The 22,501-nt window shown below is 43.3% G+C and overlaps 1 protein-coding gene across 1 annotated transcript in view; it reads right to left on the bottom strand.

The window, feature by feature from the left end:
- Window positions 1-22,501, bottom strand: part of CAPN13 (calpain 13) — a 117,988-nt gene that overhangs the window by 49,132 nt on the left and 46,355 nt on the right. Inside the window, exons 5-8 of the mRNA XM_048508497.1 lie at window positions 18,744-18,877; window positions 13,775-13,949; window positions 10,796-10,870; window positions 3,313-3,398 (exon numbers count right to left, since the gene is read on the bottom strand). Coding sequence (XP_048364454.1) covers window positions 3,313-3,398; window positions 10,796-10,870; window positions 13,775-13,949; window positions 18,744-18,877 — 470 coding nt within the window. The remainder of the gene's footprint in view (window positions 1-3,312; window positions 3,399-10,795; window positions 10,871-13,774; window positions 13,950-18,743; window positions 18,878-22,501) is intronic.

Raw genomic sequence — 22,501 nt, 5'->3', positions numbered from 1 at the left:
TTGCCTTCAGCAGCCCTTGGAAGTATTTCAGGAAAGATTCTACCCATATAGAGTTGGAGCTCCTGAATTTTTAAGTCATGCTTTGCTTCATTGTATTTTTCATTCTGAATTGAGGAACTCTTTAATTAGCTCTCTTTTATGCAAATATAAAAGCCATGTTGGCAAGTGCTTAGTTTTATGCCTTTTACCTGATCAGAACCTTCTCATCACTAATCAAGTAGTTAGGTGTCTCTTGGCTGTCATAAGACTCTGGGAATTAACTGTCAATAACTTTAGATAATTTACCTTCTTCTCCTATAAAAGTTATAATCATTCATTTTTGTTATTCCCTGGTATTCTGCGGTGGTTGTGCAATTTGTAACATATGCCTAATAAAGGTTTTCAATTTGATTTGATTTAAACTCATTCCTAGACACTCCTTCCTGGATTCTCTCTTTGCTGTGAATGGACACCTGGATCGATTCCACCCAGTACAAATAAACCGGATTGTCGTAGGGAAATATCCCGGTTTGGCTCCCATTCCTAAAGCAGGATTATCCCACAATATTTCCCTCATCCCGGATTTTTCAAAACCACTGAAATGTCGATCTTTTTCAAAAATCCTGCGTTGAACCCACTTCCATGGGAACACCACAGGTGCCCAACAGCTTTATTCTTCCTGCCCGGCTGTCTGTTCTCTCTGCCTGATGTCATGCCAGTTTCATTTCTGCTGAGCTGCCGACCAGCGTGGCAGCCCAAGCACGATTTCTACCCACGGCAGTGACCCATGGCCATTTCACCAAAGTGTGCATGTGAATGGATTCACAACAATGTTTCAATGCTTCAGCTGAGCAGATCTAGCTGGCAATGCTGCTGCCACTATTCTCTTTGTGGGCTGCCTTGCCTACAAGTCTCTGCGGCCTTTGAAAGCTCTTCAGGGACCCCGGCAAGCAAGCCTGTGTGGGAAAACATGAGCGCTCACCCCATCCCCACCCACTCCCACCAAGCACCGCTTGCTAGCCAAGCCGCACCTCACCCAGCCCAGTCCTGAGGCTCTGGAGTCACAATTCCAATGGGGTCCTGGAGGGGAGCGGGTTGGAAAGCACCTGCCTGCCAGGATGCGCTCAAGCACCCCATGGCACCTTGCTATGGATGTCAGCCCCAAAGACTAGTTGGCTTAAAACACCTCCTCACCAACATGCCCTCCCTCACAATGAAGGGACATGACATGCATCTACGGACCAATGCCACACTTCCATCCCTAGAATGCCATTTCATGCTAGGGCTGGCAATGGCTTGGAGCAGCATCACTCCAGCAATGCTGACTGTCTCATGGGAAAGAAATTGGAATATCTCCTCCCTGCCTTAACTTGATTCCTTCGTGGAAACCCATGTGAAGGGAGAAACCAGGATAAAATAGACCCGGATTCTAAAATACCAAATGTAACCTGCTATTATTATGCTGTGCAGAAACGACCTTGGAGATTCTATTTGTCCAGGATGAGAGGAAAGATCCAAACAGTGCTTTCCATAACTGACATCTGTAGAAGTTTAGAGAAGGGAGCAATCCATTCATGGATTTCAGACATCTCATCTAGTTTGGTCCTCAGTGCTGATCTTATCTTTTAGCAATCCTTTTGCTAAGGCATTGCATTAGCTATCTTGCTGCATTCCCAACCAGTACTTTTATAATGAACTGATACTTTTATTGTCTGCATAACATTAACAGAATGTGGATCAATAATTGTATTGATCTAGTTTGTTTACCTTTAAGCTTGCTTCACCAAAATCTTAATTGCAGCTGGGATTTTTTTCAAATTTTGAAAGTAAAGAAGTAAAATAGATTTTAGCTGTGCTTTAGACACATCTTTGTTGCTGATTCCATTCCCTGCCAGACATTAACTACTAGGGTTGAGCAATATCGAAAATATTCGGTAAAATTCGGATTCGGTTTTATATGGGTATAAAATTAGCTGTATTCCCGAATAAGCTGACTGCCATATTCAGTGTACCTGAATATATTTGAATATCCCAAATAATTCGGGTCTATCTTAATTTTTATGTATTTTTAGGTTTTTTTTAGGTTTTTGGCCCACAGAGGGTGCATTTTTAGATAAGTGGCACCAAAATTTCAGGGTATCTTTAGGAGACTCTCCTGATGATACAACCCAAACTTTGTGAAGTTTGGTTGAGGGGGCCCAATTTTATGGACCCCCAAAAGGGGTGCCCCCATTCCCCATTTCAATACAACTCTCTTCAAATATGTCACATGTGACACTAGTCTATGGAGGCAGGCAAAGAATAAATCCTGGGACCCATTTTGGAGTGCCTAGGAAGGTTCTACTGCAGGAACTTCAACTTAATTACTTTTTTAAAAGTTCCATTCAGAGGCATCCACAATGATTGCTAAGCATGTTCTTTGCTCTTTTAAAAAAATGGTGCACGGAACTTACTGAAAAAGAAACTGCAATTGCTATACCCAATTACCCCAATCAAACTTTTCTGCCTTTATAAGAGTACTGCTATTTTGGATTATCATATAGCAATCAAATACAAAGCCACCTAATGGATTTTGGCTGTCATGATTACTTTTCCAACATTTGGTTTAACATCTGGTTCCTTGATTATCTAAGCACAAGCCTCAGAGAACAGGTTCCATCATTTTATTCTCATAGCTAATGCAGCCTACAAGACTGGTTTGGAAAAATGTGTATCAGAAAATGTATGTTTTTTTAAAAAAGTTAAGCAGAAAACAGTAATATTATTACCACAGCCTTGTGTCTGTAACAGCATATCTGGAAGAAACGTTCATTATAGCTGTCATCAGAGCAAGGGTTACCAACCTTTTCTTTAACAAGAGCTACTTTTGGGTAAAGAAAAATATCCTCAGCTACTCCCTCACCTCAAACACACACCAGGGCATGCTACCAAGTTTTCTTCTGTCCTAGAAACACAATACAAACTAAGAAAATCAGAAAGGAAGCTAAACAGCACAGATAGAAAAACCCAGGAAAAACAAGACTTTCTTTCTTTTTTTTAAAGCCCAGGGCAGATCAGCTCATGATTTTTTCCTGGATCTTCTAGGGTTAAGGGGAAGAAAGCTGCAAGCTACCTATACCTATCTGAGCTAGACTCATCTGAGATTGCCCTATAATCATCTATTGTGATACTGGGTTAGGGAAACAGGAGTGAAAGACCTGACCAAGTCTAAGTACGAACAAATGAAATTGATGTGACATTTGAATAAAACCCTACTCACTCTTGGAAGACCATTCTCGCACTAAGACCCTAAAGGTTTCAGCTTTCTTATGGGAGAATATCATTATCACATACCCATCACTCCAAGGTCCTCTCCATTCCCCACGGCCCCAGGGATTCCATATTCTGATCAAACATTCCTTCCTGTCCTTGTACGGAACCTATATAAAAAAGTATCTTGAATGCCTGGGACATTGAGAACAAGGCCACACAGACAAGCTCTTAACCTTGCCTGCCTGCAGTTAAGAACAGTGTATACAATCTCATGAGCAGTTAGGCAGTTAAAATCCTTTTGCCTGCAGTGGCATTGAAAAAGCCTAAGTATACTCAGAATGGCAGCCAATGAATCTCTGCTGAATATTTTGAAAAAGAAGCATAAGGGGGGGGGGGGATTTTTTCCCCAAGAAATCAGGGACATTAATGGGCACTATTATGGTATATGTGGATCAAAAGTTTCAAATTTGTAGCCAAAAATGTGTTAGCACAAGGATTCTGGAAAAAATACATATACTTGTAAAGATGATAATGAGTATACAAAGGCCTTTGATGTAATTGCTCAGAGATAGCAGCAGTGTCATTATTAAGCATTCAGAATTTTAGGAAGCAATCTTAAACATAAGTAAGTCTCATGTCATGCTTGGGGTTTACTCCAAGGAAAGTGCCCTTAAGATTGCCACCATTATATCTTATGGGAACAATGCTGAAAAATGCTTAGAACAGGAGAAAGAAAACCATGCCCTCAAAATTTGATCTTGAGCATAATATTTCAGCTGATGTCATACAGCTTCAGAAAGATGTTTTACTAAAGGGGACAACGCTGTGGAATATACTGTGCATGCTATCTGTTGCTGTATGTATTATTCTACTATTTAATCTCCGCATTGTTTAACATATCATGTTCATACTTATGCATAGTTCCAAAGTTTTGCAGTCCTAATCCTACGACACTGCTTACTGGATGTCCCATTCCACTGTGTGCATTGATTTACACTGTGTAATCTTACTTGTGGTGAAAATGCAGAGGTATTCACAGTGGCAACACAGCCTCCACACAGAGATATTCTCAAGTCTCCCCACACCACCACCACCCTTGCCTCCCCCACTTGCAGGCCTTTGCCTTTTAAAAAAATCAACAGATCACTATAATGTAACGTTTCTATAGCAATATACCTACTACTGATTTTTTTAAATCAAAAAGCCTGACAGCTTGAGGGGGGTGGGAGTGATGGTCATGAGGGGAAATGCCAAGAAAATTATACTGGATGAGGGTGGGGAGATGGGAGACCCAAGCCTTCCTGTCCACAATATGCTTGAGTACAATCCTTCAGAAAAGATTATTCCAAAGCAGGTTTGAGAAACTGCACAGTGGAGTCAAAGCATACCCAGAAAGTGTATGATGTCATGCAGTAATGTGCATGATATCATGCAGAAGTCCAAGAAGTGTGTGATATCATGCAGAGAGGGGAAATACAGAGTAAAACCAGTGAGGAAGCAACTCAGATGGTCCATCCTTTAGAGCAAAAGTAATGTTTCCTCCCCCCAATACACACTTTTTCCTTTGAACATGCCAATTTACACATGGAATTTATGCATGCCAACAAGTTTATTTCCTTCCCCTTCTATTTTCCTTTTCATGATCTCACCCCTTGCAAGAAAGCATGAAGCAAGTTCACTAGGCTGCATGCAAAGACAGCCCACAGTAATTGTCTCTGTCGTGATATCCCTTTTGGAAGGAGTTGAGAACATGGAAATGTTGGGTTAGATCAAGAGTGGAAAACTGCAGGAGATGGAAGGGGGCATCTTTCTATGCCAAGCAGCCTGCTGTTCACTCTAAAAATCTTCTCTGTGGAGGACCCTGCAAACAAACTTCACTGCAGTGAAGAGGCAGAATCAACAGCTGTCAGTGGGAAGGGGAGGTGATTTTTCCTAAATCCCACTCAAAGCTGCAGTACTTCATACTGCGATGCCTTCTGTTTGTGAGGCTTTCCTGACCTTCAGAGAGGATTTGGGGGCTTTGGGGAAAACAAAAGGCAAGGAAAGATCTGCTCTGCCAACTCCAAACTTTTCTTCCAGATCCAGCCCACTGTGTCTGTATACAATCTTGCTTACACATTTTTGTCGCTAAAAATCTGAACAAGTATCTATTCAGTCAGAGAAAACTGAACCAAACTGCAGCTCATAATCCTTTGGGATACTGTTGATTAGAAAGGAATCCCAGAGGATCATGAGACTGTACTTACATCAAGAGAAAATGCTGGCAGATAAGTTGAGCCAATACAGTCATTGGTATTCTGTCCTATCCAGTCAATGATTTATGCAACAGTATTATGAAAGTTTGTCACCTAACTTTATGGTTGCAATAACAAGGATCATTTAAAAACATTAAGAATAGATCAATCCTAATAGTGCACAAATTATAGGGTTTATTTTTTATTCTGATATTCTACACATGACTGGTTTAATACTACCCCTTCCAAGTAGCTGTCTCTGCAGAGACATCCCTTTTTCTTTGCAAATGTAAAGAAGCATTCATGTCCTCTGATTCATGCATATTGGTACTCTCTCCCAAAGAGTACAGCTCTTTAGGCCCTATCAGCTATACATCTCAGTATGCATGTATATTAAGATCACAATCTCTGGGTTGGGAAATCCATGGAGATTCAGGGATGGTGTCTGAGGAAGGCAGAGTTTGGGGAGAGAAGGGAGCTCAGCAGAGATGTGATGCCCTCTGGAGAGTCTGCCCTCTGGAGCTGTCACTTCCTCCATGGAAATGGTCTCTGTAGCCTAGAGACCAGTTGTAATTCCAGGAGAATTTCAGGAAGTTGGGAACCCCTTACATATGGATGTGCTTTACTGAAGTTCATAATCAAAGCATAATACTGGACAGAGATTCCTTTACTTTACAGAGGATACAGACCGATTGTGTCCACAGTCACTACCAAGTGGCCTGGAAAGTGTTTTGTATTCTTGTGGGTTTTCCCAATGGGTCAAATTGTGACCCTTGGACTGATTGGGGATGGGAAACAGGCAGAATCTGAAGCGTCTTCTCTATGTGCACCATAATTGCAGTCTGAATTGCGTTCCATGTGATCTGGAACTGAGGGGAACCTGCAATTCACATCTGAATGCTATGCAGGATCCAGGATGGAGATCTTGGTCCTCAGTTGTGTGATGCATAATGAATAAACAGGTGCTAAGCAATGCAGAGTTCAGTCTCAGTGTTAAGACGTATTCTTCCACAGAGTCCTGCTCTCCTTTAGAGAATATTTTACGTGCAATCCTAAACAGAGTTACTGCTTTTGAAACCCAGTGACACTTCTGGCTTAGAAGGGTGTAGCTTTGTTTAGGACTGCACTGTCACGTCCCAGAACAAAAGCTGCCAAAAGGAAATAATGTCATATGGGGAGAGAGAAACTCCTCAACTTCAACAGACCTTTATTAGGCAAATCAGTAAAAATAAAACAAAATACAGGACAGAGTGGGTGTTAAAACAAGACATTAATCTGGACAAAGCACATAAGGTTGGTAAGGAGAGAAACCCTTAGCATATCTACTTGGCCACTAATCCTAATGAGTTCAATTGGCCTTACTCCCATGAAAGTGTGCATAGGATTAGAGCTAGAGGCATTGGTTAAGGTCAATGTCTGTTGGAGCCTCTGATTTGTCACTCTTAATATTAGGGCAGGATGAGCTCTTTCCTTGCCTGGAACTTGAAGTTCTGATGGCAACAAATACTTTGCCTTCTTTTTGATTGCTGGATTATTTCTTGGCTGCCAAATGGATCACCCTCCCCACAACAGAAGATGATATTAATAGCTGGTCAAGAGAAAAGGTTATGCTTAGGAAGGATAAGCCTGGAGGGTGAAGAAAATGACTCTTTTATCCAGCACTGAACTCCTGACCTTACACTTTAGTGTATACAAGGCACTTACCAGCAGCCAGAGTAGTTTGATCTTGGGTTTCAAAGTATAAGCCACATCTTTTTGTATGTGTAGCTGTCAGCAAGATGCTATGTTATCATCCTTTAAGGGATGTACTACTCTATTTTGCCTCCTATCACAGGAAAAAAACATTTGAGTCTTCGACAGTGAACTTTTCATCACATGATGCTTTTCATGCACAAGGCTTTGAGTATATTTTAATTAACAGAGCTTATTGTGTGGCATGGTTAGTCATTGTTTGTGTAGAGGCAAAAGGGGAGAGTAGGTATTTGTAATGCAACTGAACATTCTGACCATTGTACATTTTATGTTACAAAAGTCGTGAACTGCTTAAAGCCTGTTTGCTACTACTTTCATCTCAAGTAGCACCACTTCCTCTCCTAATGGAATCTGTTCCCTATAATGTACTCAGGGCTCATTCCTAGACTGTGTGCTTTTGGGGGGAGGAGATTATCCAGTATTGAAGGTGTTCTAAGGTTCATAATTCAAGACATACCCTTTCCTTTGGCATTGTTCCAGAAATCCATGCAAATCGCAGGATGGAGATAAGCTAGTTCTGGGTTAAATACCCTTCTAACCTCCCACATCACATTTCAGGATTTAGCGTAGAACTGCCAGCCAAACTAGGGCAGAAGGACATCCTACCATGGCTTTTGATCCCCACCCCTGCACTCTTTGCTTGCTTTAGACTATGCACTCAAGGTAGTCTACTGGAGAGAAATAAAATGCCCTGTTCTTGTAATAGAGCCCTCCAGGAGTGGATGGTCTATTAAATCATGATGTTGTTGTTGTTGTTGTTGTTGTTGTTGTTGTTGTTGTTGTTGACAAAAACAACAAACACATTTTATCACAACCACTATCTCCATTTTCCCTAGCTATGCCTCTGCCCAGAGGGGAAGGCAGAAGGGACTGCCAGCTGCAGGCTGGGAGCCCAGGTGGGGGTGGGGGTGGGGGAGACAGGTGGGACAGGGGAATCTGCTGTCCCTGGCCTCGGAGAGCTGCTTTTATAAGCACTGAGGCCAGGGGCGGGGCTTGGGGAGGTGTGGACACATTCCCAGGGGCGGGGGAGCATGGCCCCCTGACCCCCCCCCCAAAAAAATTTATACCTACGTCACTGCTGGGAAGGGTGTACATGCCTCTGCATGGACACACCACATGCAGCCCTTTGTGACCCACCCCGTTGGGACAGAATCAGCTGCAGTTCTCAAAAGGCAGAAGGAGGATCACCTCTTCCAAAGGTAACACTCCACCTCTTTCAACTCAACACAGTCACAGGTGCAATAGGAAACATCCTTAGGAAGCAGTGATCCATACAAGCCTAAAAGACAGAGCGTTTCTCATGCACATGCCTATTCATATGTGACAGTACAGGGAGCTCCGGTTGACGTAATAAAACTTTCTCCTGATAGCACATCAGATAGCCCAGGGCAAATCTGTCCCTATTTCTGATCATGGCCTCTTTTGAGGGGGTGGGCACTTAATGGAACTGTGCCCCCACACACTTCTAATAGGGAATGGGGGAAGAAGTAGAAGAAGAAGAAGAAGAAGAAGAAGTAGTAGTAGTAGTAGTAGTAGTAGTAGTAGTAGTAGTAGTAGTAGTAGTAGTAGTAGTAGTAGAGTTGTTTGGATTTATTTCTCCCCTTTCTCTCCTGTAGGAGACTCAAAGGGGCTTACAATCTCCTTGCCCTTCCCCCCTCATAACAAACACCCTGTGAGGTAGGTGGGGCTGAGAGAGCTCCGAGAAGCTGTGACTAGCCCAAGGACACCCAGCTGGCGTGTGTGGGAGTGTACAGGCTAATCTGAATTCCCCAGATAAGCCTCCACAGCTCAGGCAGCAGAGCGGAGAATCAAACCCGGTTCCTCCAGATTAGATACACGAGCTCTTAACCTCCTACGCCACTGCTGCAGGGGCAATGGTTCATGAGGCAGGTCTTGGTCAGTTGCCAGTCCTTTAGCTTTGTCTAGTTTGATGGCAATGTTGGGGGTGGCAGGGCAAGGGCAGAGTCACCCTGATTTGCCACTTCTGGGTGCAAGGAGTTGCTTTTCCTTTCAGCAGGTCTGATTCGCCAGTGAATGGATGGAGAAGTGGGCAGGAAAGCCAGAGGAATAGGCAGTGGCTAGGCCTTCAGTTCTCCATAGCCATTCTTAGTAGCCAAAAACAGAACCTTAAGGAAGATGTGAAATGCCTGTTGGGGGCTGGAAAGAATCTGCCTGCTGCCTGCTACCTTTAGGGCTGCGGTGCCCATCACCCAGTACGGTTGCCCTCCCAGTTCCCTTCTTCAGCCTTCCTGCTGTGATGCTGGTTAGCCAACACTGTTCATGCAGGTTAGAAGGCACAACAGCAGCAACTGAGGGTGGGAGCAGAGGAGGAACCCAGGAGACGTAGCATGGGAGAGGTTTGCCTCTACCACCCGCTGCATCCCAGCTGCACCTGAGGCCACCCAAAGGTGGCAAGTTAGAGTCCACCTAAACAGTGGCAGCAGCTCTTCAAGGTGCTGTGAGAAAAAGGGGGTGTGGCCAGAGGCTGGTCTTAAAGCCAGCCAGCCAAAGGAAAGATCTACCCAAAGCCCCTTCTTTGGCACTGAGCCTGGGGGAAAGGCAGGTGGGAGCAGGAGGAGGAGGCTCAGCAGCTGGTGTTCTTGCCTCACAAAGGGATGACCAGGGTGCCCCCAGCCAAGCAGCACCCAGGGCATGTGCTCTGGTTTGCTGCACCCCAGATATGCATCTGATCACCTTTCCTTCTCGCCTCTATACTATGCAGTTCTTTTTGCCCACTATACCCAGTAAAGGCCCAATCACAGAAGAGCATGTTGCAGGTCCTTTGTGGTAAACTCCCATTTCATAAGTGGAAGGGTGTCTGGAGAAAAACAACTGAGTCTTGGCCAGGCCAACATCTCCAGACAGTGGTGGACTCTCTTCAGGCAGTGGGCCTCAGCAGGTGCCCAAGGAACCCCTGATACCAGTTCTACCTTCATTCCTGACTCAGTCCTGCTCCTGAGATTCTTACTAGTCCCCTGACTCCTTAAAAAAATCACTACTTAGCTTGAAATGCTCATTAACTGTGTGATGTAATAGCAAACCCCCTGATGCCTTCTGATGTGGCAGGGGAAACTTGAAAGGTTTAAAGGCTGTCATTGCATTTAATGTGATCAGTTTATATCTCAGAATTAAATTAACTCCTGGGATTGAACTTACAAAAGGCTCCATTTGTTTAATTTGTTTTGGTCTCTTAAAACTTGCCAGAGGCCTTTTTTCAAGTACCGAGTTATCTTCTGCAGCATCACTGGCTGAACCAATGAGTGTTAATTATGGGCTCAGGGTTTCATCATTCTTGCTACATCACCTAAAAACAACTAACTGACTATGTTACCTGGCTAACTTCATCATCCTTTTACTTTTCCACAGAGCCCCTGAATGTAAGGAAGGAGGAATGAAATTATAACCACTGTGATGCAGGGGGTCGAGATTCGATCAATATAATACTTCCCTCTGGTTTTAGAAGCAGCTAATCTGTGAAAAGAAAAAAGACCAAGAGCAGCAGGTTGGCTGAGAAGCAGAAGAAAGTTGAAGGAATAACACAATAAGGAATGACAAAGATGAAATGTCCCCTTTCTTACCTCTGCAGCCCATGTCACAGTGTATGCATGACCCAACACAATCCCATTCTTCAGTTCTATGTTACCCGTTGATTGCTGAATGAGAAAAGCACAGTTATAATGTCCCTGAAAGCACTCAGACAGATTTACATTTCGTCCAGCAAATGAGACTGACCTATATCTAATCGCACAGTGCCTCTAAAAGAAAGTCATATGGTGGTATTTCCTACTTCCTTACTGAACTCTCCTCCTCCCTTTGTCCCCTACGCTGACCCCCAGAAACTAAATGTCAATGGGGTCAGTAAACTGCACCAGGAGGGATTAGCATGTCCCACTCTGTAAATTTTTCAGGTCACTGGATACCTGCCAGTTTAACTTGTTTAGAGCCAGGGTGGGAAAAATGGATTTTCTCTCATTGCAGATATGTTTAGCAATGTCTCTACACTAAGCCTGAACAACTTGTGACATTCCAAGCTAAATGCAGACAAGCGTTTATGGTCACTTGCTGGATGCTTCAGAATCTCCTTACTTTTGTAGATATGGGCAGGCCTCTATCCATTTAGTTGATTCATTAACTAACAGCTTGCAATGTTATTCTTCCTTTATCCAGTTTATCCTAACACCAAACCAGTGAGGAAGGTTAGGCAGACAGAGAATGCTGGGCTCAAGATCACCCAGTGAGTTTCCATGACAGAGTGGGAATTTGAACTAGGGGCCTTTCCCCACTTACCTTAAGCCCCGCGCTACTCTCCTCAAGTAGCGCGGGGTCCCCCGGCACTCCCCACGACAGGGGCGGCGACAATGCAGCCGCCCCGACGCTGCCGCTGTTGCGCCCCCTCAGCGCGCATCATTCCTGGTGCTCTTGTAAACGGCACCTTTAAATGACCAGGGTCATGGGGACGCCTGGGCGCACACCAGAAATGGCGCGTGCTGAGAGCAGTGCGCGGCATGGGGGGGTTGTGGTGAGTGGGGAAACACCCTAGATCTTCCAGATTCTGGTCCAACAATATACTATGCTGACTCTGGTGAGCTGTTGCCATAAATACCTTGTTTTGTCTGGTGAATCATAAGTGTATACATCTAACTGCTTATTTTTTCTTTATTTCACTCTTTCAGTCATGATTTTCTTGACTTATCCTGAGCTCTATTTTGTCCCCTTTTTGTCTTTTGGAATACTTTATTAAACTTTACCCAGTCAGCCTATCCTTAATTAAAGGGTTGCTGTGAGAGTAAAATGCAGCCCTCTTCACATAATCTTCCTGAAGGAAGGCTGGATGCATATATGAAAAAAAAAATAAACTAAATAAGAAAACATAATAATTTTTGACATGACCAACCATAGACTCACAAAAAATCCATGAAATGGAATGCACAGATCTGAAACCTTTCTTTTTAACCAAAGCTATGTTGCTGCTAGGTGTTCTTTCAAGTCTCTGCTACAGGCTGTTAGCAGGGTTGACTGGATCAGTCACATAAGACAGATAATTACCTAGATCACTGAAGCAAAGAGGAGATCTGTGCTAATTGTCAGCTGCAATAGGGGATCCCCTGTCACAGACACATCCTAGGCCACAATCCTGATGGAGCACGGAAGCTAAATTGATCCTTGATAGTGTCTTAACTGCACCCTGGAGTACATGGACTCCCTTTAGAACTTTCTCTAAAGTTTCCTCTCCAGTTGAATTTCCTTATGGCCAATCAGATGTTCCTTTGAAGGGTTTCTTGTTTTGTTTTGTTTGTGATACAGAAGAAAGAGGATGGGTCTTCGGAAGACCCTTTTTCATACATAAAAATTCCTAAGCATCAAATAGCAGTCTTATCATATGCATAGTTACTTGGAAGGAAGTGTATTTGAGTTAAGTAGTGCTTACTTCAGGGAAAATATGCATAGGATTGCAAGCTAAAGGCTGCCTTCAGCATTCTATGATAGCAAATGAATATCTGCTGTCATGTCCACATTCAGCAGATGTGACCAAACATATCTCCTGGCACATGTACCTATGCAGCATATGTGTTTGCCAGTGTGTTTGTGCCATGCACAAGGGCTATTTTTAATATTATATTTTATATCACATTATGATAGAATAAGATGGAGACAATCAAATTAAAGACATAAAACATGATTGACGTGGGTGAATTAGATGTGAGTGACATGGATGAATCATGGATGAATTGTTTCTAGTTTAACTTTCACTTAAAGAATCTGTCTCAGTGAACCTTCATACTTTGGAAATCTAGCTAATGTAAGCATTTTTAGTAAATATGTGGAATGCTTAAATATTAACAGACAGTAGTCTGCAATAGAAACTTCCTTCTGTGGGCACAGTGCCCTAGCAAGAGTCATTACCTCTTGCAAGAGACAACCAGTCTGCTGAGGCAGCCTCTGTTGTCCTTGTCATCTAATTTTTCTCACTTCTGTGTTAGAGTTTGCCTTCTCTCCCTCCTTTGTTAGAATTACTTTAGACTTTCAACCTGGAGCTTAGGGACTCAAGGGGTTACACACAAGACTGGCAATTTTAGAACAAGTTTAGTGCAATGCAGGCAGAAGTGTATAGAAGGGAAATGGTGCCCGGGGGCAACATCTCCTCTGGGCACCCCCCTCCCCACCCAAGCCCCCCATGCTCAAGGTTGGGGCTCAAGGGCAGGACTTGGACCGAGCCCCCATCTGTCTGCAGGCCGGCTCCTGCCATCCCCAGGACCTGGGGAGGCCAAAAGCCAGCCTGCATTGAGGCTGGAGAGGTGGGGCTCGGCAGTGGCAGGTGGTCCAGGAAGGCACCATGGCCACCTGCTGCCAAGCCCCACCCCTGCCTCCCTGCAGGGTGGTGGGGCTCTGTGGTGTGTGGCTGGGGTGCATGCTGTTTCATCACATGGGAGGGCACCTGGCACCTGCTGCCCCACTACATGACCAAAAGGTGTGCGCTTGGGGACATGGGTGACCCATGTCCCTATAGGCTGTACTCCTCTGAATGCAGAAGGAAAACAAAATGACTTTCAGCTTACCATTCCAGGAGTCGTGCATCCTATCAGGCATCCTGTCGTAACAGCTGCTTTTATGATCTTGTGCAAATGAGAACTGGGCCTCCGAAGGTCAAAAGAGACTTGGACTCCACCTGTAAAATCCACTAATGCATCTGAAATGTAGCCCCAGTGCAAGTTCTGATAAGAGCCACGCAGCCTGAAAGAAAGGATAAATGATACCATGCAACTGGGGTAGAAGAAAAGGAATACTATTTGTCACAGGAACAGGCCACAACAAAGAGCCCCATTTCTGAGAACTATTGTAGTGTACTGTATGGGGTGGGTGATAAATTTGGTTTGAATTCCCATTCAACCATGCTCAAGCTTTTTGTGTCACTGACTCACTCTCAGCTTGTTTCCAATGTTGGGTTGTTATATTCCTGGAGATTTTGGCAATGAAGCCTGGAGAGGGTGGGGTTTGGAAACAGGAGGGACCCCAGCAGGATACGATGCCATAAAGTCCGCCCTCCAAAGCTTCCATTTTCTCTAAGGGAACTGATCTCCATCACCTAGAGATCAGATGTAACTCTAGGGGATCTTCAGACACCACCTGGAGGTTGGCAGCTCTACTCTCAACCAACTTTACCTCACAGGGTTACACAATGAGTGTAAAATGGAGGAAATGAAAATCATGTGTGGTACCCTGAATTTTATGGCAGAATGAAAATGGGCAGAATGAAAATGTAATAGATAGGGGTTGTCTGGAAAAGTATTACTTGGGAATGTGAGCATATAAAGAAGACAGTCACTTTTACTTTTCATGATTTACTATTTCATTCATTTATTCATTCTCACTGTTTTTGTCCTCCTATCTGCCAACAGCACTCTAGGCAGATAAGAACCAAGCATGAAATACACAAATATAAACTAAAACAATAAATCAAGATTAAATAAAAATGCAGCGTAGATTCTAGGCAATGTAAGGTTTTACATTTGAATTTCAAATGTGGGGAATGCATCCCTCTCCCAGCATCCCAACCCTGGTTTACTTATGAAGGTGGCCTTTGAGGCAGAAGAGACAACAATGCGAATAAGCACAGAAGCACAGTTGGTGAGTGGCGCTGCTTGAAAAACTATCTAATGAAAGATCTTCCCATCAGAGTATGAGTTGTAATCAAAAACATAAGCTTTTTACAAGGGAAAAGGTCAGTTTGGATACATCTAATTTTCTTCTGGGAGAACAGGAATGATACATACTATTTTGCAGTGTAGATTTCTGCTCTGAAGCAATATTTTAACTAAAAATGTCATTTTAATGCAGGTGTATACAAATCTGGTTGCCTTATTGGCTGGGATGAAGCTGCCAAAAGGCACTGACTGACTGGAATGCCTGTGAAAAGGAGAGAGTTCAAACAAGCTGCAGATATTGTGGTAAAACTGCTGCTGGACTCTACTGCTTCAAATGCAGGTGCGGAAACATATGGCTGTTTGCCTGCCTTGTGTATGAAATATTTTCTTTCATACAGAAAACAAGCATTGCCCTCCTTGTGTATGAAATATAACAAGTATTTAAGAGATAAAGCTAGCTACAATTTCTACCTCCTCCCACCACACATCTAATTTCTTGTGTGCACAGATTTTGCAAGTGAATTCAATCATGTAATTGCTTCCCCAATGTAAACTGGAAAAAAAACTTTGCCTGTGAACAGTTTTACCATCTCATCTAGAGTTGTGTCAACTGAAGCATCATACTTGAAGGCAACTGCGAGGAAGCACTAGGACACAAACCTACAGTCTAACTACACAGTAGATGCTAGCTGTAGTGACCTTGCAGTTATTCCCATGAGTGTTGCTGACAGAGCAGAAATCACCACAAGATTGGAATGGTTGTAGCTGTAGATGTGCCAGGGTATATGAGGCATCTGCCATGTGATTGTGGGCAAGTTTGCAGTCAAGGGTGGCTCAGGCCACATAGCATAAATGGTGGCTTTATGGACTGGTCCCAAGTTTCCCTTAGGTGAACATAATGGCTTGAAATCAAGGATTGAACTCCACAAGGTTTCTTATCTCTTTCTCTTACTTTTGTCTATCTCTTTTTTACAGTGCTGCAGTTCCTATGCTGAATGTTAGACACATGAGGTTTAATCTTTGTCTCTGGCTAATTGTGCAATCTGTGGGGGTGGGACAAAAGAGCTCTGGATGTGGTGTGCCCCTCCACCAGCGCAGATGTCACCTAATGCAGGCATAAGTGACATTTATGCTGATGCAGGGGCACTTCATGCTGGGGAGCCATTCAGCTACACAATGCACAGGTGCTGGCACAGTCATGGTGCTGGTGCTCCCGCAGTGCAAGAGCCAGGGCTGAGGGAGGCATTTCCCAGAGGCAGAGCTGACGCCCACTGTGGTGCGTAGGGGCCTTGCAGAGCATCCAGAGGGAAATTCCCTTTTTCCTCGCTTACTGCAGCTTTGAAATCCTCTTTGAAGGTGGTGGGGCTGCCCCATGCTTAGCTGCCACCCATCTTTCCTGTCTCCTTAGGATTGGGTCGCCCACTGCATATTCTATGAATTGAATGCCTCATCCTGAGTATGCACACCAAAGACACAAACCTCCTTGCTTCAAATCTAAAACAATGAAGCCTATCTTCTGGTTATGACATTGTTGTATTTATTATGAAATATAAAGATTAAAAAAATTATCTCAACAAATGTTCTTAGAAAATATACTGCTCTCTCTCTCTCTCTCTCTCTCTCTCTCTCTCTCTCTCTCTCCCCTACCTTGAACCTTGAACCTGAGCAAGTTTTTATCCCCTGTTGAATTTTACAATGATACAGACACATTATTTTCTGAAAACTGAAATCACGTCCCCAGTTGTCAGTTTGCAATCTTCTGAATTGAAAAACAAATTGTCATTGTTAGAACAAATCTGATAGAGATCAGATGTGCAATTAGCATACAAGCACAGTCTGGAATTAAGCAACACAACTCTATGTACAATGCAGGCACTAATCTTAAATTTCCTCATTTTTGTTCAGGTCATTGAATGTTCATCAGATAGCAGAATGTCTGGTAACCAGAAGGTATCTTTCAAGCCTTCTTTCTTTATCTTAAGCTTTTGATCGCATATGCAAAAAAAGAAGATGAAAAAGAATTTACAGTAGATAACAGAAGTGTATCCCATTAAAAACCACAGTAAGTACTCTATCTGAGCAATGCACAGAATCAGAAAATGAAATCCATGGTTAATTGTATTTTAAAATAATGTGCCTAACCTAGATTGTCAAGAAAGGAATGTGTAGTATGCACTGGGGAAAATCCTCGGCTAAAAATCCCGTAAACAGCATCTCTTGCCATGTAAATGTAATAGCAATCTGACATTTTCTGGAACGAAATGCAGTTCAGCAAAGTGCTACCTGAGTCAACTCTTTCTAAAACATATTTCAGAGTCTCAAAATCAGCATTTTAAGCTCTGCTTGATATAATATGCATTTTTCTGTCGCTGTTGCTTTCTCTCATTAAAAAAATGGTCTGGCTTTAGCGTTGCCAGCCTCAAGGTGGGCCCTGAAGATCTCCCAAATTATTATTATTTTTTATTACGATCATCTCCATCTGTAAAATCAAATAATTGATTACAGAGAAAGACTGAAAATAAAACAAGCATCATAATAACACTTACAGCCTTGGTCATCTTTTCTCAAAAATTAAATCATATTGCTGAGACAGATACACAGTGATACCTAACATAACTAAAGGCCTAATGAAGTTGATACTTTTCTTTCTGAAAAAAAAAAGTCAGCTAAGCTGAGGTCATGATTTTTTTAAAAGGATTAATGCAGTGAAGAGACTGTGTTTTTCCCTCCTTCTGTCTTAAAAGCAGAACCAAGATGAATGAATGAACTTGCTTCCCATAGTCTATATTTATGAACTTGCTTCCCATAGTCTATATTTAACATATGGTAATAGTTGTTAGCCAAGTTAACAAGATGGAACCTTTCAGTTCAAGTCGACACACTTCTGGTAACCAAATGCTGAGAGAAGAAGAAGAGTTTGGATTTTTACCCCGCTTTTCTCAACCATAAGGAGTCTCAAAGCAGCTTACAAACTCCTTCCCTTCTTCTCCCCACAACAGACACCGTGTGAGATGGGTGGGGCTGAGAGTGTTCTGGGAGAACTGTGACTGGCCCAAGGTCACCCAGCAGGCTTCATGTGGAAGAGTGGGGAAACAAACCTAGTTACCAGATTAGAGCCTGCCGCTCATGAGGAATGGAGAATCAAACCCACTTCTCCAGATTAGAATCCACCATTCTGAACCACTACATCTCTGGGCTGGATTCCATGGATCTGCTTTGCTAACAATAGGGCTTTCCTCCAGTGAAAGGAACTGTCCATTTTTACAAGAGGCAATTCTGTATCCTGCATCAGTGAAAGACTCCTTGTGCCAGAGGAAAGCCCTGCCATCAGTGGAAAGGATCTACAAGACCCACCCAATGCGAATGCCTGACTGTGTGATCTTCCAAGGATATCTGGCGATGGTTGGAAACAGAATATTTGTTCAGATGTATCTGTTTTGACAGGTCCTGTGAAGTAAGTCTGACAGGTCTGGGGTTACCCTCAGGCCTGGATACCCTCAGACTCGGAGACAGGGTCGTCTCTGGACTTTTTTTTCAAGTTGATGCTAAAAGCAGAAACTAGGATTTAGTTCATGCACTGCCATCCTTAGCAGGTCTACTCAGAATCTTATTCAGATCTCTGAAATGAAGCTTACTTTTGGGAATGTATTATTTGGATGGCACAGTAAGCCACTAGATTCCACAAGCAAACCTAGGAAATGAATGCCTACTTTTTGACTGGGAATTCTGTATCAGCAATGCATATACAAACATTGTAGCACCTTGTTACTAACACAACCTAAGAACTGCTTGTAATCTCCCCAAAAAGTACAAGTATTCTCAAACATCCATCACAAGTTATGCAAACAGAAGCTGAAAAGGGGTGAATTCTATGTATACTTACTTGGCATAGGCTTTTTCAAGCAGAGATGGCCAGAATTCATTTGTGTTACGTGGATGGACTGACAAGTAACTCCCATTGAGAAATGGCAGTCGGTCATCAATCACCACATCCATCCAGTCTCCAAAATGCCAGAACTGGAAAACAAAAGAGTTAAAGGTGACATTATTTTTATGAGAAGACATCCTCAGCAATAATAGGGAGGGTTTTAAAAATGGGAACATTAAATCTATTATCTGGCATACTTTACGGATATGCGCACAGATTTTATGATTGTTCGAGTTCATGTTTGCTTTAAAAATGTTTATTCTTTTTCTTTCTTTTTCTGATTATACATGTTCATTTTCATTACTATATTCCTTTTTACTGCCACCATATGCCAAGTTGACATTTTCATAGAACTATGCATTTTCCATGACACCAAGATCTTTTTTCCAGCAGTCACAGCCAGTTACGACACTATCAGTGTATATGTGAAGTTATAGAACTAGGGCACAACACCCAATTCTCTGAAACTGCCAACACATATATTTTATGATGGGTAAAGTTTTCTTTTCACATGCAAGCAATGTCAATGACAATTTCCACACCAACTGGTTTCAACCTTGCCTTGAAAATTCTAAAGTGGCTAAATTTAGAGATGGGTGGGATTTTTTTTTGCAGTTTTAACAAACACTTTAAAAATATGGCTTGGATTCACCAGAGGATTCTAGCATGAACTAGGGTTCTTGCGCAAGCAGAAGTGTGAAAGAAAACCTCACACTAGCCTCTTGCATTAAACTAAACATAGCATAACATGAACTATTTTTTGTTTGTGCAAGACACTGTGTGTATTATTTCTGGACACTGAGATATATGGAGTTGTACAACATCTTGTACAAGTGGAAGTGTGCTAAGCCCATTTATGTTTCTGTTTGCTCACTGCTGGAGTCAAGCCTATATCTAACCTGGTCTTGTTTAAGTATAGTACTGGCTTCATTTATCTAGGTAGCAGGGTTTTTCAAAGGATTTTGAGCCAGTGGAATATAGTGGAATGGTACTGAACTTCACTGAGTTCCCATTTGCATAGTCCCATAGGAAAGGAATAGAGAGATACAAAAAGTTTAAAGAAATTAAATGCAAACATTCTCCCCCAAAAGGCACATCCAGAAAGTCAGTTTTTACTGTTTGGAAGTTTCTCATATAGACAACTGTTTAGATGTGATATGTACCGAATCCTCCTGACCCTATCCTTCATTATCCTGCTGTATTAAAAGCACCATCAAACTTTGTTATGAACTGTATAAAGTAACCTGCAGCAAAATAAGATTGCCTTGGGCTATTATCTTGCTGTTTGATGGATGAAAAGGATTGTACTGGCCACTTAAGCAGCTGGATAGTACAGGTGTTCATCTAATAAATACAGCTGATGAAGTATTTCAAGAAAGCAGGCAAAGGGAGGATTCACTGGGGACAACCAAAGGAGCCATCTCTACAGTCATTAGCAGGCTAATGTAGTGTGGCATGACTTTGCTAACTCTGTGGGACTGAATCTCCATAGCTGAATTCCAAGGATAAAAATGGAATGTGACAGGGATACACTTGGCTCAGGATGGTTATCAGTTTCAGGATTGGGCAACATGACAAGGACAAGGGAGAACTGAGCAAGGGCATGATACCACAACTTCAATAGTTATATCGAGCAAGGAAGTCGCTAAATCGTATCAAGAATGTGATGGCAACCCTGTCACAGTCTCACAGTGCTACCCTAAACAGAGTTAGAGCCCTCTTAAAGAGTTACATCCTTTTTAGGACTTAGAAGGGTATAAGTCTGCAAAAAACAGAACTGTCAGTTTTGTATCCTTCGAACTAAGGTCCACAACAGGACAAAAAAGATGTCTTTAGGACATCTCAAAAGGAGGGGACTGCCTTCCCAGGATGTCTTGTTTTGCATCTTCAGGATGTCTTATTTCATTTGTAACACACCTATGCTTCTAAGGAGATACCCTGTAAAAATGTCAACATAATTCAAAAGAGTGAGACTAACCACCATCTCCAGGCAGTTTAAAACATCACATAGAGTGTGGGTTTGTCTCTGATAAGCAGATATCCTACTGCTGCATAATCTTCCAACTTCTCATTGGCCGTTTCCGCATGGCCTCCATTCGCCCCCATGCCACCAAGAGTTCTGGCGGCGTGGGGGCGGAAGCCCGTTCGCATGCAAGCATGCGAACGGGCCAAGCAGAGGCCGACAGACGGCAGGCGGCTCCGCACGGAGCCGCCTCTTCTCCCTTCTGCGCCCCACTCACGATGTCCTCGTCGTCGCCTGCTGGGCATCGAAGCCCCGCCCACGCTGCCCTCCGGCCGCCGGGAAGACGCTTCCTCCCCAACAACAACCCTTTAAAGGGTTGTTGTTTAGGGCGGCCTGAGGCCGCCCTGGGGGGAGGGAAGCGGAGTCAGGTCGCCGCTGCTGCGTTGCAGCAGCGGCGCCTGTGCGAACGGCGGCCTGGGGGCGGCGTTTTTAGCGCCCCCAGGCCGTCGTTAATGGGCCATGCGGAAACGGCCATTCAGAAGTAATTTTTTTTGCTGCAAAGTCACATTTGACTTATGGCAATCCCTGATGGAGATTTTCAGACAAGAGATATTCAGAAGTGGTTGGCCATTGCCTGCCTCAACATCACAAGCTTGGTATTCCTTGGAAGTCCTGATATTTCTGGAGTATTTACTGTTCTTTCTTCTGGTGTTACAGTTGATTGCTTTTCACCATTTTTATGGATTTCTTCCAATTCTATCTCTGTAACATTTTATTCTGTATGATGAATCACCTTTGATCTGTCAGTATTTGTTCAGTGATGTTCAAATCTGGGTATTATTGTTGCCACAGTTTATACAGTCACTTCAAGTATCCTCTTTTTTTTCTGGCTCTGAGTTGTAGTAACAGGCCATGATGGCATGATTTTCTTGTGCACTATACTTCTTTCTTTTGGATGGTTGGTCCACTTGTAGCCCACTTGTCAATGCATGCCCAGGGTCCTCAGCATGCAACATGGCCCGTGTTAACTTGCACGATGACCAATGAGGTATGGAATTACTTTTCATTTGTTTCACCATATTGTATGGGTTGGTGAATACTCTTAGGGCATTTCTGCATAGGAGCAGAAGCGGCTCTCCACCGGCATTGATTATGTCAGTGGAGGCTCGGGACCACTTGCACAGTCTCGTGTGGGCAGCCCCAAAGCTGCAGCTAACCGCAGAGGTGGCTCCACAAGGAGCCGCCTTGGGGTTCATCCTGTTCGCCTTACCTCTCCTCCCTGCACAGCTCTGAATGGCTGGCGAGACACACCCATGCTGCCTGACTTTCTGGGGTCAAAGGGCAGCATGGGCGGGTCCCTCCAGCTGTTCAGAGCTGCACAGGGAGGAAAGGTAAGTAAATGGAACAACAGAAGGACCAAAAGCGGCACCCTCACACTGGCACGCTTCGCACCGCACTGGTGGGAAGATGCCGCTTTTGAAAAAAAAACTCACTCAGTGAGCGAGTTTCAAAAGTGGTGGTTTCCCACCATTTTGGGAGGGTTGGTGCAGCACTGCAACAATGCCGGAGCACCAGCTGTGTGAACAGTGCCCCAGGGATGGTGCTTTTATCGTCCCTAGGGTGCTGTTTTCTGCCAGTGCAGAAACAGCCTTAGTCTGGTCTGGTTCCTATTCTTCTCACCGAAGTGAGAGAGCAGTTAACAATATAGATAAAATACAATAGTAAAAATAATGAAGTATTATTATAAAAA

The sequence above is a fragment of the Sphaerodactylus townsendi genome, linkage group LG01 (assembly GCF_021028975.2).
Source record: "Sphaerodactylus townsendi isolate TG3544 linkage group LG01, MPM_Stown_v2.3, whole genome shotgun sequence".
Lineage (NCBI taxonomy): Eukaryota > Metazoa > Chordata > Lepidosauria > Squamata > Sphaerodactylidae > Sphaerodactylus > Sphaerodactylus townsendi.
Note: the sequence above shows the minus strand (reverse complement) of the source record. Positions and strands in the feature narration are given on the sequence as shown.